Source organism: Saccopteryx bilineata, chromosome 1 (genome assembly GCF_036850765.1).
Source record: "Saccopteryx bilineata isolate mSacBil1 chromosome 1, mSacBil1_pri_phased_curated, whole genome shotgun sequence".
Taxonomy (NCBI): Eukaryota; Metazoa; Chordata; class Mammalia; order Chiroptera; family Emballonuridae; genus Saccopteryx; species Saccopteryx bilineata.
The window spans coordinates 348,153,723-348,170,747 of record NC_089490.1 but is presented as its reverse complement, the minus strand read 5'-3'; the positions used below and the strand labels follow the sequence as shown (position 1 = coordinate 348,170,747).

General features: G+C 38.1%; 1 protein-coding gene across 2 annotated transcripts in view; it reads right to left on the bottom strand.

The window, feature by feature from the left end:
* The window catches only part of FCHSD2 (FCH and double SH3 domains 2), a 278,607-nt gene that overhangs the window by 130,631 nt on the left and 130,951 nt on the right, over positions 1 to 17,025 (bottom strand). For both annotated transcript variants that reach the window (XM_066250498.1, XM_066250500.1), the window contains exons 5-6: positions 13,278 to 13,422; positions 165 to 298 (exon numbers count right to left, since the gene is read on the bottom strand). In XM_066250498.1, coding sequence (XP_066106595.1) covers positions 165 to 298; positions 13,278 to 13,422 — 279 coding nt within the window. The remainder of the gene's footprint in view (positions 1 to 164; positions 299 to 13,277; positions 13,423 to 17,025) is intronic.

The window sequence follows — 17,025 nt, the reverse complement described above, 5'->3', positions numbered from 1 at the left end:
AATATAAAAGAAAATTTTCACTTAAAGTACGTAACATTTATGGGTCAGATAAAACTAACATAACTTAAGAATGAGTCTATGTATAGTATTAACAGAAAACAAACTACTGACAAAAATAACATTTATTTCCATAATCACTTTTTCAGAAATGCTAAAATACATACTTTGCTTCGATGTCAGCTTTCTCTCGTACTGCATGAGCCATCTGTTCAGCCTCAAAGTACTTCTTTTTGCCTTTAGCTAAATCTTTCACTGTCTCTTGTAACTCAGTTTGGATCTTTGTCAACTGATCCACGCACTGTAAAACACAAAGTATAATTATTATGATTTTTGTTTTCAGGTGAAAAGAAATGAGTTTTTCCTAAGGACTGTGTACTGTGACCTCAGATGGAAACCCAGAAAAATTAGCACTTCTGGTCTCCTTCAAGTAGCAAATTAAAATCCAGTGAACAGCTGGTATTGTAATTTCAAGTAATGTATGATATACTGTAACAGTTTTCTTTACAACTTTGTTTTGAAAAATAACCTGAATCCTGATGACTGATGTTAAAGTAAAGGCATAAGAAAAGCAACAATGAAAATGCTGTTATTATGGAAGATATCCTGGCAATAAAGGCAAAAGAATAAAGCAATTCTGTGTTTCTTCATAATCTTAATGAAGTCTCTCTACATGTTTGGGGAACCGATGATGCAAAGAATTCACCTCTATTAAAGAGCTAGATCTGAGAAGTCTGACATGGTAAGCCCAAAACAAAGGAGAGCAGCAAGAAACCTGGGTACCGCCATAATAATTATTACTCGGAACTATCCCCAACTCTTTGGATAAACATATACATTCTAGAAAGGACAGACATAATGACTCTATGTTTTTTTGTTTGTTTGTTTGTTTGTTTTAAAGGTGCCTGACAGAGGCAGCAGGGTGAGTGAGTACAATGGTGTTATTTTATTTTATTTTATTTTTACAGAGCCAGAGAGAGGGATAGACAGGGAGAGACAGACAGACAGGAACAGAGAGATGAGAAGCATCAATCATCAGTTTTTCATTGCGCATTGCGACACCTTAGTTGTTCATTGATTGCTTTCTCATATGTGCCTTGACCGCGGGCCTTCAGCAGACCGAGAGTAACCCCTTGCTTGAGCCAGAGACCTTAGGTCCAAGCTGGTGAGCTTTTTGCTCAAACCAGATGAGCCCGCGCTCAAGCTGGCAACCTCGGAGTCTCGAACCTGGGTCCTTCCGATCCCAGTCCGACGCTTTATCCACTGTGCCACCGCCTGGTCAGGCCTAAGAAATGTTTAATCAATAAACTCTTATAATACATTGGGGCCAAAGTAACACTACTTTGAGACCCTTCTGGATATCAAAAGGTGAATACTTTTTCCTAGTTTGAAACAAATCACTGAGAAATTTCACCAGCCTGAGGACAGTTCAGAGGAGCCTCCATCAAAACTCGTGAACCTGGAATGCACAGTCAGTGCCTGGTGGAGACTGAATGAAACTCAGCAAAGCAGAAAGAGACACTGTGCCTGCTGAACGGTGTGGAGCAGAGCAAGGACATCTGAAGAGCAAGGATGAAGCACAAATAAACTTAAACTTAGCCAAGTGACATTAGGGATAGTTTCCCAGAAACTGTTAGGTGTTAAGAAAGAAACTACTTTACAAGAAGTGAGAGATCTGGATTCCTTATGGGTACATTTATTGGGCACTTAATAAGTGTCTAGCTGTGAATAAAGGTTTAAAAACCAGCTCTTTTTCCTCGGCATGAAAACTGAAGCTTTAGGTCTGTGTTTCAATACAAACCTGATAAAGATACAATGTCAACTCTGTTACATTAAAAGCAATATTACAGCAACATTACTTAAAAACACTGATAGGTAAACTGAGTTAATTGGGAGAAACTATAAATGAACTATAAATATCTGACGGAGAAGCCTTAGGTTTGGGCTTCTTTGAGTATGGTGATTTTTGTATCTGGATGTGTCCCTTGCAGGGACCTTAAAAGCTCTATCTAGAGAGTTGTAATAAAAAATTAGTCCTTTTAGGGCCTGTAGTGATGCCTGAATATGTGAGTCTCACTCCCTTGCCCCAGACATGTCACTTGGGGACCAAACAGAGTAACTCTAGTTGGCAGTGTAGACTGAGGTATACACTGGTAGAAGAACTAATTCTACTAATGTTGATGCTACCCTGCTGGTTAACTGTGTTCCCTGTGCTAATATCCTAAGTAAACCTCATGCCAGATGTGGCCTGTGATAATGATGAGAATCTTGATGCTTAGTTACATTTAAGAAGATTCCCTGAAGGCAATGCACAGGCACAATGCACTATGCTTAGCACTTTATAGGTGTTATTACATTTAGTCCTAAAAATGACTCTGTGATAAAAGTAGTTACATTATTAGTCTAATTTTAAGATGAAGATACAGACTTAATGAAGTAAAATAATTTATCTAAAGTCATACAGTGAGAAAGGAATTACATCATTTATCATGTAATCCATTATAGTAGGTCCTACAGTTTTATGACAACTATGTTTTTAAGGTCTCATATACAGATACTTTATATTAAAATAGCAAGCTGTTTGAAAAAATGACATATAATTCACTTAATATAAAATTTACCTTTTTTAAAGTGTCCAATCAATGGTTTTTAGTATATTCACAAGGATGTAAAACCATTATCACTATCTAATTCTAGAACATTTTTATCAACCAAAAAGGAACCCCATACCCATTAGCAGTCACTACCTATACCCCTCTATCCATAGTCCCTGGCCACCACTCATCTAATCTACGTTCTCTCTATGAATTTCCTATTTTGGACATTTTGTATGAATGAAATCATACACTATGTGGTCTCATGTGTCTCTCTTTTTTCACTTAGCATAATGTTTTCAGGGTTCATCTATGTTCTATCAGTAATAATTCTTCATTTTTTTTTATGGCTGAATATTTCATCGTAAAGACATACTAAAACAGTAACCTTTTCTCTTGTAGAAAGATCTTCCTTTCTCCTTAATTTACTAATAGTCCTCATCGTATTCAAACCTCTTGTTTAATAAATAATACCACAACAGCCTGACAATCCCGTAGAGAAGTGATAAACATCCCAATAATGCCATGCTTGCGGGTATGAACAGTAAGATAGCTACAGTTAGATATTAAGAACCCAAACTCGAAAATGGTCTGAAAGATACAATTGTGTTTAATGAGAAAATGGGATCAATTATTTAAAAGAGGAGTCAGGTATAAGGCATCTATATTTATAATGTTCATCCAAAACAAGCTTGGCTTCAGAAAAACTAATCAATGATGGGAAGGAAGTGTAAGAGTTCTGTAGTGAAAGGGTGTGCTAATTTGAGTTTTTTGAGAGGAAACTAAACATAGTAGGACAAAGGTTTTCCAGGGGACTGCAAACAGTGAATAGGGTTGAGTACATCCAAAGTGAACACCACAGGCACATGAGCACAGACACACACACACACACACACACACACACACACACTGAGCCCCTCATTCCTTACATCCCAACCCTTTGAAGAACAAGACAGCTCTCCTCAGTCATGGGAACCAGACATCTTACGGCGATTACTTAATTCATTTTCATCTATAAAAGACTATTAGAGCTACCACATGACCCAGCGATCCCTCTTCTCAGTATCAACCTGAAAAATCTGAGAACATTTATTTGTAAAGATTTATGTATCACTATATTTACTGCAGCATTATTCAGCATAGCCAAAACATGGAAACAACCTAAGTGTCTTCTGATAAATGACTGGATGAACCAGATGTGGTACATGTATATAAGGGAATAATACTCAGCCATAAGAAAGGATGAAATACTGTCATTTGAGACAACATGGATGGATCTTGAGAGTATTATGCTAAGCAAAATAAGTCAGACAGAAAAAGGCAAGAATCATATGATTTCACTCATATGTGGAATATAAAAGAAAGCAACAAATAAACAACAAAACAAACAAACTCATATTGTCTGTCTGTTGCATGCACAACAGTATGGTGGTTACCAAAGGGGGAACAGCATGGGAGAGGATGAGGACGGTAAAGGGGGTAAAATATATGGTGATGCAAAAGGAGACTAGACTTTGGGTTTTGAGCACACAATGCAATATACAAATGATGCATTAGAAAACTGTATATTTGAAACTTATATGTACCACAATATCAGATGCATTCTGTGATAGTTCATATCTCTGAAAAGATTCCTAAAAATCTTAAAAGAAAACTCTGGTTGATTATATACTACTTGCTGTTACATCTTTACATAACTTTCTAAGATACTATTTATCAAACTATGAGAGATAACCAGGGTTTACAATGAAGTGATCTCTTGTAATCTTTTCTTCTCTAGCATTCATTTATTGTACAACCAAATGTTTTAAGTGACCCAAGTGAACTGTTTCAAATCAGAGTAATTAGTGTTCTTCAAATAAAGTTGCTCTCCATGTAACAAAACACCAAAAATACTTATTTTAAAAAGTCATCGACCCTAGCCGGTTGGCTCAGCGGTAGAGCATTGGTCCAGTGAGTGGAAGTCCCGGTTCGATTCCCAGTCAGGGCACACAGGAGAAGTGACCGTCTACTTCTCCACCTTTTCCCCTCTCCTTCCTCTCTATCTATCTCTCTCTTCTCCTCCCACAGCCAAAGCTCCATTGGAGCAAAGTTGGATGGGGCACTGAAGACGGCTCCATGGCCTCCACCTCAGGTGCTAGAATGGCTCCAGCCGCAATGGAGTTACACCCCAGATGGGCAGAGCAATGCCCCCTGGTGGGCATGCCCGGTGGATCCCAGTCGGGCACATGCAGGAGTTTGACTGCCTCCCCACTTCTCACTTCAAAAAACATACAAAAAAAAAAAAAAAAGGCATCAGTGCCTGACTGGTGGTGGTACAGTGGATAGAGCATCAATCAGACTGGGATGCTGAGGACCTAGGTTCAAAACTCTGAGGTCACCGGCTTGAACATGAGCTCATCCAACTTGAACGCAGGGTCACAAGCTTGAGCGTGGGATCATAGACATGACCCTATGGTCGCTGGCTTGAAGCCTGAGGTCACTGGCTTAAGTGAGAGATCTCTGGCTCAGCTGGAGCCCCCTGGTCAAGGCACATATGGGAGAGCAATCAAAGAACAACTAAGATGCCACAAGTAGGGGTTGATGCTTCTCATCTCTCTCCGTTCCTGTCTGTCCCTCTACCTAAAAAAAAAAAAGAAAGAAATCTTCCCATATGCAACAACATGGGTGGATCTAGAGGGTGCTAAGTAAAATAAGTCAGACAAAGAAAAATGCCAGATGATTTTTCACTTATATGTAGAATCTAAAGAACAAAAACAAACAAGCAGAACAGAAATGGATTCATAGGTACAGAGAACATTTTCACAATTACCAGATGAGAGTGGTTGGGAATATGGGTGAAAAAGGTGAAGGGATTTAAAAGTATAAATTGGTAGTTACAGAACAGTCATCAGGATGTAAAATACAGTATAGGGCCGTGATGGTGAACCTTTTTATAAAAACCGCCCACTTTTGCAGTGCTGGTCAACCTGGTCCCTCCCGCCCACTAGTGGGCGTTCCAGCTTTTATGGCAGGCCAATTGCAGTGCCCTTTGGTTGCTCCGCTATCACCCACCATGAAAGCTGGACCGCCCACTAGAGGGAGGAGGGACCAGGTTAACCAGCACTGCAAAAGTGGGCGGTTTTTATAAAAAAGGTTCGCCATCACGGGTATAGGGAATATAGTCAATAATATTGTAATAACTATATGGTGTCAGATTGGTACTAGTACCAAGGTGATCATTTTGTAAGTTATATAAATGTCTACTCATGGGATTGTACACCTGAAATTAATATAATATTGTATATCAACTGTAATGTAAAATTTTTTAAAAATATATATACAAAGTTAATTAGAAAATTGAGAGACTGGAGAAAATGAGATATCCCAAAACAAATTATCCATGTTTTAATTACAACTATTATAAAAGTTAAGAAAATAAAAAGGAGTCTGACCAGGCAGTGGCACAGTGGATATAGCATTGGCCTGAGACACTGAGGACTCAGGTTAAAAACCCCAGGGTTGCTGGATTGAGCACCGGATCATCAGGTTTGAGTGTGGGCACTTGTCAACTTGCGCATGGGATCATAGACATGATGACCCCATGGTTGCTGGCTTAAGCCCAAAAGTCGCTGTCTTTTTTTTTTTTTTTTTTTTTTTTTTACAGGGACAGAGAGAAGGATAGACAGGGACAGACAAACAGGAACGGAGAGAGATGAGAAGCTTCAACCATCAGTTTTTTGTTGCAACACCTTAGTTGTTCCTTGATTGCTTTCTCATATATGCCTTGACCGTGGGCCTTCAGCAGACCAAGTAACTCCTTGCTCGAGCCAGCAACCTTGGGTCCAAGCTGGCGAGCTTTTTGCTCAAGCCAGATGAGCCTGCGCTCAAACTGGTGACCTCGGGGTCTCGAACCTGGGTCCTCCACATCGCAGTCCGACCCTCTACCCACTGCACCACCGACTGGTCAGGCCAAAGATCGCTGTCTTGTGCAAGGAATCACTGGCTTGGCTGGAGAACCCATCAAGGCAAGTATGAGAAGCAATCAGTGAACAACTGAAGTACCAGAACTATGAGTTGAAGCTTCTCATCTATCTCCCTTCCTGTCTGTCTGTCCCCCTCAAGAAACAAACAAATAAATAAACATAACAAAAAGAAGACAAAAAGAGTAAGGGAATTAACTAGTCTAGTAAGATGAAGAAGTTGCATTTTTCAGTATACCTAAATATTAAAGTTCCAGTGTCTAATTGTTTTCATTAAATTTTTAAAGATTGCACAGGAAATTAAATTAGAAAGTAGTATAAACTGGTTTCTGCTTTGTTATTTACCACATAAGTTTCTTTAACTTTTTTTAGCCTAAGTTTCATCATACCTAACATGTAATATTTATATACCCAACAGATTGTTATAAAAATCAAATGAGACTATAATGAATGTGGTAGCAGTTCACAAACCCTAAAATGTTATACAAATGTGAATCACAATCATTATCATTATTACTATTATTATTATTATTACAGAGACAGATAGAGATATGGACTGATAAGGACAGACAGACAGGAAGGGAGAGAGATGAGAAACATCCATTCTTTGTTGCGGCTCTTTAATTGTTCATTGATTGCTTTCTCATATGTGCCTTGACCATGGGGCTACAGCAGAGCAAGTGACCCCCTTGCTCAAGCCAGCAACCATGGGGTCATGCCTATGACCCTGCACTCAAGCTGGTGAGCCTGTGCTCAAGCCAGTGACCTTGGGGTTTTGAACCTGGGTCTTCTGCATCCCCATGTGACGCTCTATCCCAGGGGTCGGGAACCTATGGCTTGCGAGCTAGATGTGGCTCTTTTGATGGCTGCATCTGGCTCGCAGACAAATCTTTTAATAAAAAAAATAATAATGTTAAAAATATAAAACATTCTTATGTATTACAATCCATTCATTTCCTGCCGCTCACGTTCATGGTTGCGGGTGGCTGGAGTCAATCACAGCTGTCCTCTGGGACAACACTAAATTTTTATTAGATAATGCATAATGTACACGGGTCGTTGTATGGCTCTCATGCAATTACATTTTAAAATATGTGGCGTTCATGGCTCTCTCAGCCAAAAAGGTTCCCGACCCCTGCTCTATCCACTGTGCCACTGCCTGGTCAGGCTCAATCATTATTTTTAACTTTGCCATTGATTTGAGGGAGGAGAGGAGGGAGAAATGGAGGAGGGAGAGAGGGGGAGAGGGAGTGAGGAAAAGAGAGAAAAAGAAAGAGAGAGAGAGGCATTAATTCATTGTTCCATTTAGTTGTGCACTCACTGATTACCTCTCAATATGTGCCCTAACCAGGGATTCAACCTGTGACCTCAGCATGTCCAGACAACACTCTATCCACTGATCTACCTGGTCAGGAACCACAATTATTTCAAGGTAAGTAAACTCTAGTATAAATGAGAGAGTTATGGACAAAAGCATGGCTAATTAAGTATAAGAATAATGGCTATTAACTGGACTTATTGCTATTAACTCTATGTTGTACACCTGAAGCTAATATGTCAATTATACCTCAGTAGGAAAAAAAAAAAAGAATGGCAAAAGCTTTATATCACTGTGGCTCTTAATTTATGCAAATATCAGCATAAAGGAAATGATTTAGAAATCATTTAGAAAAGATTTAGAAAAGCTATGATATAATTCATTATAATCTCCACAATGGTCAGATCCTTTATAATTGTAATGTGTATGGATTTAGTTCCAATATTACAAAAGAAAACTGCCAAAATAGAAAAAAATTTAAAAAGAACATGAACATTAAAATGTTATAGAGGGATAATTTTAAGTCAAAATTGGTTGTGATAATGACAGAACAAGTTGTTTCAGACTACCTTCCTATAGTCTGAAAACCGTAAAAGTTGGACAAAATGGATTTTTTAAAACTGCCAGCATTAATGAACAGCAATATGTACACACTGGGCTCAGAGACAGTGATAGCTAGGAGAAGGAAAGCACAGTTTGGTAAGCTCTATATTCAACTTGTCTTTTTTCCCTAGGGTATTTGGGGAATTATTCACAAAGAATACTATATACACAGAAAGTGGCATTCTTACAAGACTGCAAACAGAGGTTGGTTCAAGGATGCCAAAAGAGTTGGGAATTGAGAGGCTACGAGCTGGAAAGTAGGGTACTACAAAGAACAGAGAAGCAAACTCAAAAATCTCTATGCAATCTCCCCAAGTCATCAGTTGATTCCTAAATAGCATGTGTGGGGTGAAACTCTACGAAATCCAGTAAAGAAAAGTAGCTGAAAGGCTAATGAGCTGATCAGTGATCAGAGGATCTGAGTAGCTACATGACATTGAAAAGACAAAGGTTGGAGTTCAAGACTTGTCAAAGTAGAAGGGCTATGGTAAGCACCACATTTTCATTTAAAACCCTACGAATAAGAACAAAAGTGAAATAAACCAGCCTTAAAAAAAATCTAGACCCTAACAGGATCAAGGTGATCTGATAGTCTTCTATCTGCAAGCCAGAAAACTTAACACTCTTTGGAAACAGAAAACATCTTTCAGAGCCTCCACAATTTTTATTCATAATGTCCAGCATTGCAAAGTATATTAAAACACTAGAACTAAATAAACAAAAACCATGAAAAACACTGAATGTGAAAAAGAGACCTACAGTGTTTCAGACAGAATTATGAAATGCAGACTAGGACTAACATATTTAAGAGGATAAAGAAAACAGATGGAAAATTATACCAGAAACATAGAATCTATTTTTTTAAAATCAAATAATAATTTTAGAACTGAAAAATACATTAAACTGCAAGATATTAGTGGATAATATTCAGATTGAAGTACTGAGAAAAAGGATAGAAATACAAAAACTGCAGGAAAAGTGCAGAAGAGATGAACAGAGAGTCAAAAGGTCGACTACTAGAAGTCATAATGAAGAGGTAAATTGAATTATACTGTTGGAATATTTTTATATTGCTCATGAGGTGATAAAATACTGATTCAAGGTAATAAGTTAATTTAGAGTAAAGTTTGGAGAATAGTAAAAACACCAATTTGCGGTAAATTATAAGTCAGGGAGGAGTATTGGAATCTCTAAGGTAATTACTAAAAGAATAGTATAAGATTATAAGTAAAAGCTATTAGTGAAGAAAATTGACAATAAAAACTGTAAGATTACTCCACATCACTAATCATCAGTAAAATGTAAATTAAAACTACAATGAGTTATTACCTTACATGTGTCAGGATGGTTATTTTAAAAAAAAGATAGTACAGTTGGCAAGGTTGTAGAGAAACTGGAGCCTCTGTGCACTGTTGGTAGGAATGCAAGATGGTGTAGCTATTACAGAAAACAACATGGCAGTTCCTCAAAAAATTAAAAAAGGAACTGCCATATGATCCATCAATCTCAATTCTGGGTATTTATTCAAAAGAACTGAAATCATGATCCAGAAGAGATACTAGAACACCCATGTTTCTGCAGCACTATTCACAAAAACCATAAATAATGTGGAAACAACCAAAATGTCCATCAACACATGAACGTGTAACAAAATACATGGCATATACATACAATGAAATATTATACAGCCTTTAAAAAAAAAGAAGGAAATTCTACAACATACAACAACAAGGAGTAAACTAGAGGGCATTATGTTGTTGAATGAGCCAGTCACAAAAGGAAAAATACTAAATGATTACATTAACATGAAGTAGCTAAAACAGTCAAATTTATGGAAACAAAGAAGAGAAATGTGATTGACAGAGACTGGGGGAAGAGGAAAGAGGTCGTTGCTAATCAATAGGCACAAAATATCAGTTGTGCAAAATGAGCAACTTTTAGAGAATGGTTGCACAACATCATTTCTATAGACAATACATTGTGTCTATAAACAATACTGTGTTGTACACTTAAAATCTAAGAGGCCCTGGCCGGTTGGCTCAGTGGTAGAGCGTCGGCCTGGTATGCAGGAGTCCCGGGTTTGATTCCCGGCCAGGGCACACAGGAGAAGCGCCCATCTGCTCCCATCTGCTTCTCCACCCCTCCCCTTCTCCTTCCTCTCTGTCTCTCTCTTCCCCTCCCGCAGCCGAGGCTCCATTGGAGCAAAGTTTGCCCGGGCGCTGAGGATGGCTCTGTGGCTTCTGCCTCAGGCGACAGAGTGGCTCTGGTCACAATAGAGTGATGCCCTAGATGGGCAGAGCATCGCCCCCAGTGGGCATGCCGGGTGGATCCCGGTCGGGCGCATGCGGGAGTCTGTCTGACTGCCTCCCCATTTCTGGCTTCGGAAAAATAAAAAAATAAAATAAATAATAAAAAAAATCTAAGATTTCTTATTACAATAAAACATTTTTTAAAAGAAAAGATTAATTCAAAAGAAGCTCAAACAAGGAGGCAGAGCCTGAGACAGAAGGAAAAAGAGTAAATGGTTTATTGATCCTATGGAGTTAGTTTGTTGTAATGTCTGGGAGGTACAACTGGGAAGACAACTGCAGTGGCCATCTGTTGCTTTTGCTTGCTGTTTCTTTGGGAACCCATCTCCATTTTACTTTGGAGAATCTCTTTCCCCATTTTTAGTCCATGTAGTTTGCAGAAGGACTGTAACTCCTGACTAGAGGGTTTGGGGGGTGGCTGTGACCCAAGATAATCCAAAAGTTTCAATCCTTAGTAGTTTTGTTGGAAATACTGGGAAAATGGAAAATGTAGAATGGCTAGCTACAAGATTTATAAATCTGGCACTTTGGTGGCCACCATATGGAGAGAGCTGCTAAAGAATGAAGCCATTGGAAAAAGCAGAGCTAATGGATGAGAAGAAAAACTGAATTCTATTACCATCATTTGAGGACCTGGATCCACCCCTGCCTAGATTACATCTATGCTGAAATTTACAAGCTAATACACTCTCTTCTTGTCTTAAACTAGTTAAAAGTAGGTTTGTGTCATTTGTAATCTCAGAGACGTGATAGCTCAGCCCAATATTTACCTAATATTAACAACTGTTTAGATAAAACATAAAAGTAAATTCACATACATGGGCTTGTCCAGTCTCATGATTATTTGCACAGGACTGTTGGTTAAAAATTCAGGTCAGAGATAATTCAACCAATCAATGGAAGAAAAAAGTCGAAGTGGTAAATTCAAAATATTCTGAGCCCTGGCGGATTGGTTCAGCGGTAGAGCATTGGCCTAGCGTGTGGAAGTCCCGGCTTTGATTCCCAGCCAGGACACACAGGAGAAGCGCCCATCTGCTTCTCCACCCCTCCCCCTCTCCTTCCTCTCTGTCTCTCTCTTCCCCTTCCGCAGCCAAGGCTCCATTGGAGCAAAGTTGGCCGGGCGCTGTGGATGGCTCCATGGCCTCTGCCTCAGGCGCTAGAATGGCTCCCGCCGCAACAGAGTAACGCCCCAGATGGGCAGAGCATCGCCTCTTGGTGGGCATGCCCAGTGGATCCCAGTCCGGCACATGCGGGAGTCTGTCTACCTCCCCGCTTCTAACTTCTGGGGAGAAAAAAAAATTCTGATAGTAAAAAAGGTGGAACATTCTAGTAATTCAATTCATTTTGGTGAATGTACTGGCTGTTTGAAATGCAGTATTTCTGGGGTTACGAAGTTATACTTGTATTAATTTACTATCTCCCTCAGTATGTACAGGTGGATATATATATATACATACACAAAATGTTTTCTTCCAAATTGAAAGCATTGTTTGGTCAGAGGTTCCATAACTTAATTACCATGTTTGTTTAGGAAGAGGTATTTAGTCAAAGATAAAACAAAGGCATTTTATACAAGTATGTTAATATCAACTAATATCCGAGTATTTGAAAAAGATTAAAATTATATATACACACAATATACTTAACATATTGATTTTACGCTACTAAACTCATCTTGACAAACAAGAAAGATTAATATTTTTGGGTTTTTTTCATATAAAAGTTCCAAAAATCCAAATAACAATTAGAATAAAAATACTGGATGGCTTCTGAAATATTATTTTCTTAAATATTTACCTTAGTATTTTCTAAAGTAGCAATACATACAAAAAATTTAATTACTTATTAGGTGTCATGATTATCCTTATTTTTGTAACTTAATTTCCAAAAAGGACACAATTCAATCACCTATGTATTTTCAATAGCAAGCTTTTCATCACAATCATTTGTAATGATTTTTCTGTGAATTTCAAATTTCCATATAATCAAAAAAAGATTTGAAAACTTGTTTTTACATAGTCAAATTTTAGAGTATATTGTTTTTGGCAATAATTTTATATTTTGTCTAAATGTGTTAACTTCCTTGAAATCATTATGCGACAAAACAACTCAAGTTGAAGCTATAATGAATTTTTTAAGACTCACTGAGGTTGACAACATTGTAACTATTTTAATATACACCAAACTATACCAATATTGTGAAATTAGGATCAATTTACTTGAGTTAAGTTGAAAATTAATATCTGTTAAGTGTTTACAGAGTTTTCAGAATGTCCACAGATTAATATTACGCGCACCACTGTCAGTTAATAAAATTCAATAGTTATAGGGTACATGTGTAATCAGGAAATCCATGTTGAAATCCGAATCATTTGTAACCAAACAGAAAAACTCCAAGTAGTAAACGCAATTTAATATAATCTTGAAGATTACAAATGTAACAACACTAAGATATTAAAAATGCATATAAGAAAAGAACAAATAGAAACAATACCCTTTTTAGTTGCTGTTCTTTTAAGCTTCTCACTGTCCTTGCAGGCTCAGAAATGAAGTTTTTATAGTTTTCACATATATTGATCCGAGACTGGGCTACCTGCATTGTTCCCTCGAGAAAAGATTTCCAAACAGGATACATGCTCCTAAGTTCAAAGAGGGACAGAAAAGTATTAGGTAGGGAAAAGAAAGAAAAAGTTGGCTAACCTTTTGTTCACAGGCTAACACTGACAAACAGAATGAATAACGTCCTTATAAGTGAAAAGTGTATTTATGCCTGACCAGGCGGTAGTGCAGTGGACAGAGCATTGGCCTGGGATGCTGAGGACCTAGGTTCAAAACCCCGAGGTCTCCGGCTTTAGCGCGGGCTTACCAGCTTGACTGTGGGGTCACCAGCTCAAGACATGACCCCATGGTCACTGGCTTAAGCCCAAAGGTCGCTGGCTTGAGCAAGGTGTCACTGGCTCGGATGAAGCCCCCTAGACAAGGCACATATGAGAAACAATCAATGAACTAAGGTGCCGCGACAAAGAATTAATGCTTCTCATCCCTCTCCCTTCTTGTCTGTCTTCTTTCTCTCTTGCTAAAGTGTACTTATATTGGTTTATAGGTAGCACTATTTTTTAGCATACATAAGTAGAAACACAGCATATACTCTAATGCTCTATCGCTTAGCAATGGGCTGTTTTGATTAATTAAGCTACTCAGGTTACTGGAGTAAAGTGGTCCAAGAATTACAATTCTAGACAAAGATAACACTATAAAAATCGGTGAATAATTCAGGTTGTCCAGGCCTTTGACTGTCTCAGGGTCATTATTATGAATATCAAGGGTTATTATTTCAACAAAGTATTTTCTTAATTTTATAGATGAGGTAACTCAGGCCCAGAGAAATTTAGAGAATTAAATTACACAAGAATGTGGCAGTACTGAGATACAGATGAAGGATGAATACCTCTAAAGTACAATCTCTTTGAACTACATCATATTACACTCTTATGTAAACTGATGTGGCTAGGGGTAGGAAAGAAATCATGAACAATTGCTTGGGTGCTGGAGAAATCTATTTGTCTGACAAAAGAAGTCTATGGCATTATTGCTCTACATCTGTTTTTCTGTTGTTAATAGTCTTAACCATCATCCATCGTGGCTTGGAGTCATTCCAAGCAAATCCCATCACCTTTCCTTGATAAATGTGCTCAGCCATCTCTCGGTGAAGTCAAAGAATTATTCATCTTTACTTTTTTGTAGCTAACTTCCTTTTCAAATCTTCTCTTTTACTTTGCTAAATGCCTTGGCCAGTTTTAGTATGCCCCTACACTAGTTATAAACATATTTTATAACATCACAACAATGGATGATACTTCGGTTTTTAAAAAGAGATGCTTACACTAATAGATTATAATATTCATCTCCTGAGATTTCTTTTCTTGTGTCATGTGAATTTTCTGCTATAGCAATGTAGAGGGCCATGTGCTACATAAAATGCTAACTTGGGGTCAATAGATGACCATGTAAAAGCAAAGAAAAATGACCTGAGTCCCCATGCTACTTAAGAACTAAATAAACTTGAAACTATTTTTCAACCAAGGAAATGATTAGTTTTTGTAAAGAATTAGTATGTGTAATATGTCCAATGAACCAGTTTAGATGGAAATATTAATTTATTTAAACAGTGGTCTATCACTTTCCTTCTGGACAAAAGATTCAGTGTGGTATGCCAGTAAAAACTATCAGCATAAAATCACTGATAGACTTAGGAACAGCAAAATAAATGTCCTCCATGCTTACTGCATGACAACCAATGGAACCTAGGATGTAAACTATTCCAGAGCCTTCTAAGCAGTCCAAGTAACTGATTTTCTCAAATGCACTGAGAAAAAACTCAGTACTGTACTGTGTGCTATATTATCTATTAATTTATATTAAAATACATTTTAAAATCATAATAAAAATGAGAAAGAACCATTATGAATTGTGATAGGAAGGAAGGAAGAAAGGAAGGGAGGGAGGGAGGAGGGAAGGCAGGGATCTATGACCTAAGGTAGTAGCACTCTCTTCCCTTTACCCTTTCACACATAGATCAATGATTTTCAAACTTTTTCATCTCATGGCATACATAAACTAATTATTAAAATACTGAGCGGCACAACAAAAAGAATGTTAGCTCTTTTTGCTGATCTGACAAAAAATAGGTATAATTTTGATTTGATTCATTCACACTGAATGACCATTGTGCTGGCTGTAGTCATTTTTTTTATTTGACAATCTGAGGGAAAAGAGGTCAGTGCCTCCGACTAAATAGTTAGGTAGTGCATGTCTTAAAAATTCTTGCAGGCCCTGGCCAGTTGGCTCAGCGGTAGAGCGTCGGCCTGGCGTGCGGGGGACCGGGGTTCGATTCCCGGCCAGGGCACATAGGAGAAGCGCCCATTTGCTTCTCCACCCCCCCCCCTTCCTCTCTGTCTCTCTCTTCCCCTCCTGCAGCCAAGGCTCCATTGGAGCAGAGATGGCCCGGGCGCTGGGGATGGCTCCTTGGCCTCTGCCCCAGGCGCTAGAGTGGCTCTGGTCGGGGCAGAGCATCGCCCCCTGGTGGGCAGAGCGTTGCCCCTGGCGGGCGTGCCGGGTGGATCCCGGTCGGGCGCATGCGGGAGTCTGTCTGACTGTCTCTCCCCGTTTCCAGCTTCAGAAACATACAAAAAAAAAAAAAAAAAAAAAAAAAAATTCTTGCAGCATACCAGTTGAAAATCACTAACTTAGATGACTGCTGTTCATCCTTTAAATCTCAGTTTAAATGCAACTTCCTTAGGAAAATCATCTTTTTTAACTGATTTTAGAGAGAGATAGAAAGGGAAAGGGAAAAGAGAAACATTAATTTGTTGTTCCACTTATTTATGCATTCATTGGTTGATTCTTGTATGTGCCCTGACCAGGGATCAAACCCATAATCTTGGTGTATTGGAATGATACTCCAACCAACTGAGCTACACAGCCAGGTCCTTAGGGAAGTCTTTTATGATCACCACTAAGCCAACCCACAGGCTCAATCAAGTCCCTCTCTGTCATTTGTTCATATGGCTTGAGTATTTTTCCTTCAATTAAAAATAGTGTTATATAATTGTTTAAAGTCCCTCTCATAATAGTGAAACTTTCATGAAGGCAGGGGTATACAATAGTCTTTCTCACTATTGTATTCCTAGGACCCAGCACATGGCCTAACATTTAGAAAGGTTATAATAACTATGTGATGAATGAAAAAATGAATGGATGAATGTATAAATTCACTCTATAATATCATAAAATGAGGACTGTACAATAAAAAATATTTTCATTATAGAGTTTAAAAAGAGATCTTTAGAGACTAGCAGATCTATAGCAGGCAATCATATTTTCAACAGTGAGACATCATGAAAAAACACAAAATTCAGTTACTAGTCAGTCAGAAGACCTGGGTTCAAGTTAACCAATATAAGCATATGTAACACATTTCACTATACTTTCACTTCCTCAACTGGAAAATAAATAACAAAAATACCTGCAACCATGAACCTCACAAGGCTATTTTAACAATTAAATACAAATGATGTGGCAGATTCTTTCAAATGAACAAACAATAATAGCAGCAGAAACATGGTAAAAAATAGAAGTACTTCTTATTATCATAATAGTGGTAGTTTCAATGCTAGTGGTATTTTTCATTCTGATTGAGGAAAAATAATAATTATTATAAAGTGATTTTAAAAGTTTTTATT